Raw genomic sequence first — 12,221 nt, 5'->3', positions numbered from 1 at the left:
AGTCACCTGTGATTCCTTCCCGTCTCTCCCCACATTCACTCAGTAATCTGGGCCTGCTGGATTGCTTCTGTGCCTTCATTACTTCTAGCCTGGACCATTATTAAAAGCTAACATACTTTATCAGTTTGGGTCCAGTCAGAAAAACAGAAACTATACCAGTTGTTGTTGTTGTTTTTTAAGAGAAAGAAAATAATAGAGGGAATTGGCTAAACAGCAGCTAATATTTTTGAAAATGTAAGGAGGAACACACTGACTTAACACAGAAATAACTGCAGGAAGCAGTTACCACCTCTGGGTGGGGAGACAGAAAACACATGGAGGAATCCTAGTTTGGATGCCTCGAGGAGAAGTCTCCCAGGGACTAGGAGTCAGACCTCTGAGGCGAGAGCCCTGCCTGGTTACTGCTGGTGCTTCTAAGGGGTATAATGAACTGCTTTGGGGAGGAAAGCTAGACACTGATTTTCAGCTGTCACTGTCAGGGTGAAGGGCCATTGTTCGAACAACACTGAGAGGAATAGCTGGTAAGTACCATGGAATAACTCCTTTCTTCCCCTCTTTCTTCCAGTTTACTGTCAGAACTTAACAGAAAGTCAGCTGGCAAGGAGATAGTTTTTCAGAATTCTGGCCCCAGAACAGGCAACACAGAGGATAGAAGGGTGAATCTGGTGCATTTGCCTACCACTAGCTTCTCTTTCTCTTTCTTTCTTTCTCTCTTTCTCTCTCTCTCTCTCCAGTCTATTTCCCAAAGATTTCTAAATAGCCTGCATTTATTGATCATTTACTATGTTCCTGTTACAATTCCCACCGCTTTACATGTATTAACACATTTAATCCTCTTAACCACATTTGGAAGTATCTACTATTAGTATCCACATAATACAAATGAAGATACCAAAGCAGGAGGATATTAAGTCCTTTGCCCAGAGTAAAAGTAGCTTGTAACTGGTAGATCCAGGAGTCAAACCCAAGGTGTCTAACTATAACTGATTCTCATACCTTTTTTTTTTTTTAACTTCCACACTGTGTACCTGAGGGAAAAGTCAAAACAGAATCATGGAAAGTAAGATTCCTTAAGTAAAAATAGTTCTCAAACTACAGCATGTGCACGTAAGGACCACCAAGGAACTTTGAGAAAATTTGGATTCCAGAATTCACTTCTCAGACACTAATTTGGAAGGTCTGGGATGAGGAATTTAAACTCTGAACACTTGATCCTGGAGGCCACACCCCGACCCATGCCCAGCCTGTGATTCTGATGTAAACTGTCTATGGACCACAAGTTGAGAAGACTTACCTGGCAGTGGTTGATAAGAGAGAAAGAGAAGATACAAATTGAAAAAATCCTTCCATAGGTTCCCATCGCTCTTGGGTCAAAAGGTAAGTTGAGAATCAGTCTTCAGCTCTTGATCACATCATGTCCTGCTTAAAAACCCCACAATTCATTCAACAAGCTTATTCCACAGATTAACTCAAATATTTATTGAACACATATGTGTCAGTCAGTATTCTAAGTGACTGGGACTCTAGAGTGGCCATCCTACTTAGTATCTATGTAACCTTGGAAAAGATACAACTTCTTTAGATTTTGATTTCCTTACCTGCAAAGGCTCTGTAGGAGAAAGAACGAATCTGGTTAGAGTACAAAGCTTGGTCCAGAGTGAGTACAGTAAACAAAATAATGTTCTGTTGTTTATTCAGAGCCTCACAGGTTACATGAGGATTTTAGCTTTTACTCTAAGATTTTAGCTTTTACTCTGGGAACCTATGGAAGGGTTTTCAGCAGGAAAGTGACATGCCCACAGGTATGAAACATATAGTACCAAGAATTAAAGTCAGTTAGTATTTCCTCCAGGACAAAGGAAATTAGCGATTATAATCACACCAGTCTAATATTTTCAGGTTACTAAGTGAAAATAATAATTCATCTTTAAGACTTATGTTCAATTTTCTAAGATGGAAAACTAAATTAAATCTTGCTTATTGGTGTTAACAATGATCTCAACTCATGACTAGAATCATGAATCAGTTTGTTTTATACGTACCTTTCCTCCATTTAAGATTTGAGAAATGTTAAGTGTCAGAAACTACAGAACTATAAAAAATTTTTTTATTAAGTGTGAAAGCAAAACAGTATATCTATTTAAATATTTTTACATATTTATAGATAAAACAAAGACAAATAATTTATCAAAAATTACAAGTTTAAAGAACAGACTATTTTGAAACAGCCAATAAAGTATCTGAAAATAACACATTTTATCCATAATTAAGTGAATATTATCCCCCCCAAAAGTAACTTGCATTTGTAAAAAATATAAAAGTTTTTTTTTAGATGTCAGCCAAGACTGCTCTTGCTAAATCTAAAAAAGTATAATGCCTTTATCGATAACTTCTGTTTTCACCAAATGGCTTTAAAAACCACCTGTGTTTCCTCTGGGCTTCGGTGAACTCTAAATCTTCACTTTTACACCACAGGGCGTGAACATAAACAAACAAATCAGAGTGAGAGCTTTGGGCTGCTTTGCTTCACACTGAGCGAAGAACTTTCTCCTTGGCTGGGTGAAAGACCATGGTGTATTGTGACGTCCAATCTACTGCATAGGGCTTCAGCAAGCCAAAGCAGCCACACTGAAAGAAATCTGCGAGGTTCTGTGTGAACCCAAGGCTGACAAGAAAGGAAGAGAACATGTCTTACTACATTTCCTGTGCAGCTCTTGACAAACATTCATTCACACCATAAACATTCACTGAGATTGTACAATGTATGTCCTTTGGAGATCCTACAGGAATCCAGAGGTGAATCAGTTACTGGGCTTATGGAACCTAAAAACAGAAGCCTAGTTCCAGTTCTGGAACTGAATCCCTAATATCGAGAGTCCCTGGCTTCTGCCCAGCAATTAAATAACCTCATTTTGGGTCTCCCACTCACTGGAATGGTCACTGCCATCAATAAGTTTCTTTCTTTCCATTCCCACTGCCCTAATTCTCTTTGATTATCTCAAAGGCCAGAAAAAATACCATCAACAAGATGGGTTTTTTTCTAAACGTATATAGCTCTCTAAATTATGCCCATCTCAACTCCTTCCAATTCATTTTACATACTGGAGATTGTCTAGTCCTCCAAAACTCTGATGTACTAGTAGTCATAGCCCTTCACCTCCCAAGCAAAACCCTTAAAGATACCCTTCTACTCAAACCCAGTTCTGCATCTTTGTATTGCAGGCCCTACACAAGGAAATCCCCAGGTTCCTCAGGTGTCAGCTCCCCAAGCTCTCTTTATAAACCACCCACTGCAGCTACTCCAGCTCTGTTTTTCCCATTATCATAACTTCGTGGGCCATTCTTCTACCTTGGAACCCACACACCTCCACCTTACCACAGGTAACCCCTCAACCTTTGAAGTCCTACCAGTTCTCAGGGCCTGGGTCAAGGCCCACTTCCCCTTTGGACCCATCCTGTCTCCAAGTTTTCAGCATCGCTTTTCCTCCATTAGTTCCTGAATACTACTATCTGTTCTAGTTGTGAGGAAGTGGGATTTATGCACATGCCCTACCTTTCAGCCTAACCCAACCCCCTACACACATCAAAACACCTCTGTGGGTGAGGGTGACTGTGCCGCTGCTGCAGCTGAGTGACAGTGGTCAGGAAAGTCCCATCGCTATGCAGAAAGCAGCTTCCTAGGCAGAGAGCTACCTATGTGGAATGGACGGGGTGGAGAGACATGCTGAGAATTTAATAGGCTGAGTTAGTGAGTAAAAGTCACCTACAGAAGGCAATCCTTTGGTTTGGGCAGGATTTGGAAGCTAGATTCAAAGTGGCTTAAAGGCCTTACTGTTAGTTCCTCCAGCTCATGCTGCCATTACTCAGCAATTCTGAAAAAGACCCAGCTTTCACCTCTGTGAGACTCTTTTTCAGGGCGGACATGCCCTTCCTTCCATCTCCATCATGCTCGCCCCAAAACTTTTAAGGCTCAGCTGAAAATTCCACCTCTACTACAGAGGCTTCTATACTTTAGTAAATATTTATTCCTTTGGTTAAACCAGTGGTCGGCAAACTGCGGCTCGCGAGCCACATGTGGCTCTTTGGCCCCTTGAGTGTGGCTCTTCCACAAAATACCACGGCCTGGGCGAGTCTATTTTGAAGTGGCGTTAGAAGAAGTTTAAAAAATTTGGCTCTCAAAAGAAATTTCAATCGTTGTACTGTTGATATTTGGCTCTGTTGACTAAATGAGTTTGCTGACCACTGGTAAACCACTGAGAAAGAGAATTTATTATTATCACTGCCAGTCTGAAACAATCATCACCAGCTTAACACCGCTCTCCGCTCTTCATCACTTTAGCCACCTCTTCCCAATAAAGTCATTTTCTTTCCTCTTTAAATACATATCAGAGTCACATCCCAGGCTCTGATTTCCTTGTCTAACAGCCTAACAGTTTCATCTTGTACCACAAATGTGCTTTAAAATAGACTGCTCATGAGATATGCAGTGAGTGCTCAAATTCCTGGAGGACTCTGGGTCACCTCCACAGCATTCCCAGCCTCCAAGACCCCTATACATGTGACAGGGAGATAAGCTTCAAAGCCTGATCCTTCATATCTTAAGATGACGACCTTCCTATACAAACATTCTCATTTTCAACTGAGGACAGGTTTTGTACAACCAACACTCTAGGAAGAACATACCCCAATCTCAAAAGCTGGCTTCTCCCTGACACAGGTGGGCACCTTAAACATAGGGCTGAAGTAATTACTGGTGATAGAAAGCCAGGTTGAAAATCTTGGCAAAGCTCACAATCTAACGCTTTGTACAGACAGCCTTATGGCTGGCTTTCTCGGCCACATGCTTAATTATCTCACATTGACTTCATGCCAGCAATATGCAACCTTGTGACCATGTGGCTTGACTGCAGAGATTCCCCATCTTGGCAAAACTTCACAGTCACTTATTATTTGTGCTGAGTCCAATAGACTAAATCCCAAATTCTTACCACCTTGGGGCTCATGACCTTACCACTCATCTCCTGTCACTGAGGCTTCCAAGAAAAAAGAGGGTCAACTCTATCGATAGCAAGTCTGAGGACAGCAGCATGGCCAAGGGTGGTGACACTGGATTGGGCAACCAACGGCTAGGCTAGCATCTTCCTTAGGATTCAGTGGAAAGAATAGATCTCACTTACTTGTATGGTGTCCTCCTGAGGGACAATGGCTGCTTCATATGCCTGCTCTGCTTCAGCAAGCTCTTTCTCTCATGGGAGGTCAGGCCTAGAAAAGCAATCTGAAAAAGGTTGGGATGTACATGAAAAATACCACATCAGGGCTCCATCACTCTTAGCAGTGCATCATGGGAAACTGGAAAACATGCAGTACCCCCCTCCCCGCAAAACAATATCACCTATACTTCTAACCAAGGATCAAGGTGAAGGCAAAGATTTAGCAGCTCTAAGTAGACTCTCCTATGTAAATCTAGTAGCTGGGCTTTTTTTTAAATTATTATTATTCTTGTCTTATTTTGTTAACCTTCAGAAAAGCACAGTGCATTGACTTAATAAGATCATGAAATAATTACTTTAGTAATTACTTCAAGCCAGGGCTTATGGCCATGTTTAGATTCTCAATAAATTCAGCATGCAACTTTTAGATAAATAATATAAGGTCCATATCAGTGCAATTATTTCGACTTGTATATTCTTCTTAGTATCTCTTTGAAAATAGCCAAATGAAAAAGTTAATAATCTTAAGTAAAGAATATTTAAATCCATATATTTGGGGAGAGGTAAGAATTAAGGTAACTTGAAAACTCCCATGTCATTAAAAGCACTACTATTGCCCAGCAGGTGTGGCTCAGTGGTTGAGCATTGACCTAGGAACCCGGAGGTCATTGTTTGATTTCCAGTCGGGGCACATGCCCAGGTTGTGGGCTCAATCCCCCCTGGGGGGCATGCAGGAGGCAGCCTATCAATGATTCTCTCTTATAATTGGTGTTTCTATCTCTCTTCTTTCCTCTCTGAAATCAACAAAAATATAATTTTTAAAAATATTACTATTTATTGAGTTATCTCATTTAATTCCCCAAAACAACCCAAACATCAAGTTCCTAATCTTTAAAACAGAGATTATCATCTTCATTAGACTGTTTAAGGGTTTGAGATAATATATTTAAAATACCTGTAAGCAGAGGCTTACAAGGGTGAAGCAACTGGTCCAAGGCCCCACAGCTTAGAAAGTGGCAGAACTGGGACTGACACCTCGGTCAGTGTGAGAACAGAGCCCATGGTCCTAACCAGCAGTCAATAGTCTCAGTGTGACTGGCCACTGTCAAAACCATAACTCACCAGAGCCCTCAGGAAATGAAAGGCTTCGAATAACTGATTTGTTTTGTTTATTAAGAAAACTTCGCTCTGAATTCCTATACTTGAAAACTACCCAAAGCACTGAGTCCATTTTCTTGCCTTAGAAAATATACGCAAATATATTAACCTTTTTTTTTAAATTTAAGAATATTATGGTCTCACATACTTGTACTTGTTCTCTAAGAGTCCAGAAAAGGAAGATGAGAATTAGTATTGATACCTCAAGTCTTGGGTTCTACATCTAACTCTCTTTCTAGCCCTATGGCCACAAGCTAGGCATTCAACATCTTTAGGTTTAGTTTGCTCACCCATATAATGGAGAAGATACTACTTTGGCACAGTCTGCATCTCAAATGTTTATGAGGAAACAGATGAGAAGGTGCTTTGGAATATGTAAAGCAAGTATAAATATTAGGTATTATAAATGACAGTAATTACTGTTAATAATCGCTGATGCTGATATCCATTCTTAGCGCCAAAGTCTGTAGATATCAGAGTGATAGGAATTTAAGATGAATATTCAGAAACTTTAGTTCAGTCAGTATTATTAGCTTAATTCCCTTCCTTAGCAATTTTCCCTTTTAAATTTTTCTTTATTATTATTGTAGAATTGATTACTTCCCCATAAAAGTGGAAAGTATTTTGCTTTCGTTGAATAATGCTCTAATTATCTCAAGTCTTGCAGTAAATGGCCCAGACTGATCATGGCTATCCATTCCATACGGGCAGCCATAACAACAACGAGAACTAGGTTTTGCTCACAGAGGAAAGCAGGTACCAGCGAAGGGAATAGAAACACCGCAGAAAGCTGAAGATGACTACTGCCCTGGAGCCTGAACTTTCTAATGGCCATGACCTCCTCTGGAAGTGCAATTACCATGTCCATTGGTTACTGGTGTGTATTTCATTTCTCCCCCACTTCTATCCACTTAAGCACTGCATAATAATGACAACAAACAGGGTTGGAAAAGTGAGGGAGAATAATCGCCTCACACTTGCATGCTTTACGGTTTATACCATGCTTTCACACACCATATATTTTAATTGCATGATGGAAAAAGCCCTTAAATGGGACTGTCAGAAGAACTAAGTTTCCCATTCTGATTTTCCTACTCATTGGATGACCTTGAACAATTCAATTCACATCTGTACCTCTGTAAAATAATAGGTTAGATTAGATAATTCCTAGGGCCAACACTAACAATTTATCGTTCTGACATTTAAATCCTGCTGTGAGAGTAGACAGGCATTATTATCCCCATTTCACAGACAAGGAAACTGAAATTCAGGAGTCAAATAACATTCCTACACCCACAGAGAAAGTGACAGTCACTAGAAACAAAGTCTTCTGATTTGAAATTTAAGTCTTTCTACCCTAATACAGGTTGTTGGAAATATCACCCAAAGCATTATAAGAAGAGAAATAAATACCTGAAAGAGTTGATTTACTAATACAAATGTTGACCATGAGAAATGGAAAGTTGCCAGCAGGAAGATATATAAAACCCAAGGGGAACAAGCCACAATCTGATTGAGGTAGGTCCACAGTCCATCTTCTCTGAATGTTGTGGCACAATGATTTGACCAATCTGTGAATTCACAAAAAGGAACCCATTATTTAAAAAGACAATAAATCAGTGATCATAATGCAGGAAGATTAAAATCACTGAATATTTTTAGGGGAAAAAAGAAAGGAAGACATGATGGCCCAGATCAGAACCTGACTTCAAGATTTTATCTTCCAAATGCCAGCTCTCCTAACACAGATGAAAAACGGTACCTCACTGTTAATTGCGGCTATGATAACAATGCATTGGTAGTCAGCAGAGAAGAAATAAAAACAAAAAAGGTCCACGAAACCATCATTAAGATCAGCATATTCTGCATAAAATGCACTTGCCAGAGAAGTTAATTGTTCAAGAACTCAAGAATGATTATATTTAATAAATATTTGTCCTAGAGAATTCTCTAACTTATCCATGTTATAGCAAGATATGTGCCATCACAGAACTAAATATAAACTCTTATTAAGGGTTCGGATCAACAGGCCATTGCTGTGGGCACAAGAAATCCTGTAAGCACCTAGACACCACTGGAATACACGCTAAGGGCATGCAATTTCCGAGTGTACTTCTGCATTGGCACCGTAATTGATCCTGCGGAGGGAGAAAGGCCAGGTGAGGAAATTCACGAGAAAGATACCCCAGGAAAAGTACAGAGAGAGAGCAAGATTCATATGATCACAGCTCAGTTTCTCCCCAGGAAAATTTATTCATATGCCAATTAAAAGAGAGGACTTCACTATGATCTTCAGAAAACTGAACCCTAACCCACATAGCTAAGACAGCAGTGAGGTGAATGTAGGTAGGAAGCAGGAGAAACAAGGGAACAGACCTTCAAAGTTATACACTGAGTGGCCAGATTATTATGATCTCTGAATGCATAATAATCTGGCCACTCAGTGTGTATCCTATCTAATAAAAGAGTAATATGCAAATTGACCATCACTCCAAGAAAACAAGATGGCCGCCCCCATGTGGTCAAAGATGGCTGCCCCCATGTGGACACAAGATGGCCACCACAAGATGGCTGGCAGGGGAGGGCAATTGTGGGCAGTTGGGGGGGACCAGGCCAGCAGGGGAGGGCAGCTGGGGGGGACCAGGCCTGCAGGGGAGGGCAGTTGGGGGGGGGACCAGGCCTGCAGGGGAGGGCAGTTGGGAGGGACCAGGCCTGCAGGGGAGGGCAGTTGGGGGGGGGGGAGCCCAGGTCTGCAGGGGAGGGCAGTTGGAGGGGGCAGACCTGTAGGGGAGGGCAGTTGGGGGGGCAGACCAGGCCTGTAGGGGAGGGCAGTTGGGGGAGACCAGGCCTGTAGGGGAGGGCAGTTGTGGGGGACCAGGCCAGCAGAGGAAGGCAGTTGGGGGGGGACCAGGCCTGCAGGAGAGGGCAGTTGGGGGTGACCGGGCCAGCAGGGGAGGGCAGTTGGGGGCAATCCGGCTGGCTGGGGAGCAGTTAGGGGTCAATAAGGCTGGCAGGGGAGTGGTTAGGGGGTGATCAGGCTGGCAGGCAGAAGTGGTTAGGGGCAATCAGGCAGAGGCAGGCGAGCTGTTGGGAGCCAGCAGTCCTGGATTGTGAGAGGGATGTCCGACGGCCCATTTAGGCCCGATCCCACCTAAACGGGCGGTCGGATATCCTTCAAGGGGTCCCAGATTGAAGAGGGTGCAGGCTGGGCTTAGGCCGCCCCCCCCTCCGTGCACAAATTTCGTGCACCAGGCCTCTAGTATATATATATTAGAGGCCCAGTGCATGAATTCATGCATGGGTGGGGTCCAGCCACCCTGGCCAGGGGGAGGGGACATGGGTGGTTGGCCGGCCTGCCTGCTGGTCGAACTCCTGGTCAAGGGAACAATTTGCATATTAGCCTTTTATTATATAGGATATACAATGAGTGGCCAGATTATTATACGTTCAGAGATCATAATAATCTGGCCACTCAGTGTATAAAGTCAATGACTTTTACAGGCACCAGGACTGTTAATAAAGGGCAAACTATTTTTGAAATGAGAATTCTGTAGATTTATACCCTTAGGTTTCATAAATGCTTCTGACAATTTGATCAGCAATTTTAGACAGTTTCTCAAAGCAATACTTAAGAGCTCCTGGGGCAGGAAGGATATATGGGTCCATGACTTCACTATCAACCAACTGTCCATTTTTGTCCCAAATATATATATATATTTTTTGTATCACTTAAGTCCCAGCTATCTTTCATGGATATATGCCAGAAGCATTCTAACAGCAATCATCACAGAGCAACAATCAAGGTAACAAGGCACATTACACTCTTCAGAGCTTCTCATTGGACAGCACAGAAAGAAGCATCCCATGCACCTGGTATGACATAAGAGAATGTAATTTCCACCAACAGGCAGCAAAGACAGCTGAGTAGGAAGAGTACTGACTTTCTTTTAGCTTATGGATTTCCACTGCTCTCCTCTGGGAATTATTTCCATAACACAGCATGACCTCAAACTGAAGTTTCCATAGAACTGATTTCAGATTTAATACCAAAGATATGCTGTCAGTGGCCAAGTACATTATCTTATATGCAATATAACACTTGAATGTGTACTAATACATTCACTGGCTAATGATACGGAACTCCTATTGTGGTTCCAAGTCAATTGTTTTCATCTTTAGATAGCTCGGATACTTAGAATGTTCTTTCTAGCAATAATCTAAGATCTTTCTCCCTGTAACTTGTACAATGCTGACACGTTGAGTTACTTACTGTCTACCCTGAAAACAGACCTCACAAGACGCAATGGATGGTGCCTGTACAGAGCCAGAAGTAGCTGCAACTGGATCACACGAGAGAGGGTGCACAGCAACAGGAGTGTTAACGGTAAACCAAAAAGGTGGGAGGACACATTAGAAAAATGGAACACTTTTTTTAAAGTTCATTTTTCCTGTATGTGAAATAATGATAAAAGATACAATGTCCTCATTCATTGTAAAAAAAAAAACTGTCAAAATATAAATGGGATAAAAGTAACCAAATATGTTCAGCTAGTTGTAGGTGAATGTAAAGGTGAGACTGTGCCTAAGAAACAAAACATTATATACAAATTCGTTCAGAGACAGAGGATACAGACAAAGAGGAGGGAAGAACTAATGCATGTCATAAGAAAACAACTTGGAAAGAATGAATGTAATGGAAAATCACTTCTGTCCTTATCAATACAGTCTTATGCTGGACAGACACACCAAACAAAGGGGACTATTTTTAGTGATGAGAGAGAAGGGGGAGAGACAAGAGTGGTGTAAAATCTGGCTCCTTTTCCCTAGGATCAAGTCCAAGGCACAAGTTGATCCATGGGCCAGCTTTAAAAGGTTTTCCAGGAACATGCTTTAATGTCAAGCCTTCAAAGGGCAGCCCTTTCAATAGAAAGAAGCACTGAAAAAGTCTTTTATTTTCTACACCACAGGACATAATCTAAGAAGTTTCAAATTCCAATGCGCAGGATTACTGATGGCCTTTGGCAAGAACTGAGATCAGGGATCATAACCTTCTGACTATTAGATCCATTTGAGATGGTGACAGTTACACTGAGCCACAAAAGCATTCCCTAGTGATGTCAGGTGGGAAAAGGGCTGGAAAGATAATTGAAGTCCTCTCCATGCCTACAGCCAGGCAAAAAACAAACCATTTCATGTAGATATTAGCAACCTCTAAAAATGAAACCCCAGACCAAACAAAACTTATAATAGTGAATGTTTCTGGGGAGGGGAGCTGGGAGGCTGGGGAACAGTATAGAAGAAACTATCTTTCAAAAACTAAAAATTAAACTAAAGAAAACCAGAGGGCATGGGGGACTTAGAGAGGGGTGGAAGATGGGATGATAAAGGAAAAAGGAAAAAACTTTCCTAATATCTTCCTGAATCATCCCAGATTTTAGCTCAAGCCACAAATTAGTATTTTATTGGCAAAATACAAGACTTGAGCATAAAGATAATAGGAGGGAGGATGGAAATAGAAGCTCTAGAGCCAAACTCTCCCAAAGTTTTCACAATAAATAAATAACAGAGTCAAAATAAACTACAATAATAAACAATAAACAAATAATAAACCAAGTCAAAATAAACTACAAGCACTATAGGTTTTTCCAGTAAGGTAACCTATTCCAAGGTTTGAAAAGCAGAGTCATGCATTCATTCTTAGGAGCTACCAAAATCCTCTTGCTGTAATTTAAATGCTATTCTTAGTTGATCACCTTGGAACAGCTGGCTGTCACTCCCTACATGAAATGCCCAGAGATGGCCTTTACACTGCTACTAAAAAGTCATTTTCCTTGCTCAGGAATGCAGAATAAG

At 41.4% G+C, this 12,221-nt stretch overlaps 1 protein-coding gene across 1 annotated transcript in view; it reads right to left on the bottom strand.

Moving 5' to 3' along the window:
* Positions 1-1,676: 1,676 nt before the first annotated feature.
* The window catches only part of ZDHHC13 (zDHHC palmitoyltransferase 13), a 46,404-nt gene continuing 35,859 nt past the window's right edge, over positions 1,677-12,221 (bottom strand). The window contains exons 15-17 of the mRNA XM_080640792.1: positions 7,782-7,939; positions 5,178-5,275; positions 1,677-2,665 (exon numbers count right to left, since the gene is read on the bottom strand). Coding sequence (XP_080496918.1) covers positions 2,527-2,665; positions 5,178-5,275; positions 7,782-7,939 — 395 coding nt within the window. The 3' untranslated portion in view covers positions 1,677-2,526. The remainder of the gene's footprint in view (positions 2,666-5,177; positions 5,276-7,781; positions 7,940-12,221) is intronic.

Source organism: Plecotus auritus (genome assembly GCF_963455305.1).
Source record: "Plecotus auritus genome assembly, chromosome: 9".
Classification (NCBI taxonomy): Eukaryota; Metazoa; Chordata; class Mammalia; order Chiroptera; family Vespertilionidae; genus Plecotus; species Plecotus auritus.
This window is presented reverse-complemented; position numbering and strand designations above follow the sequence as displayed.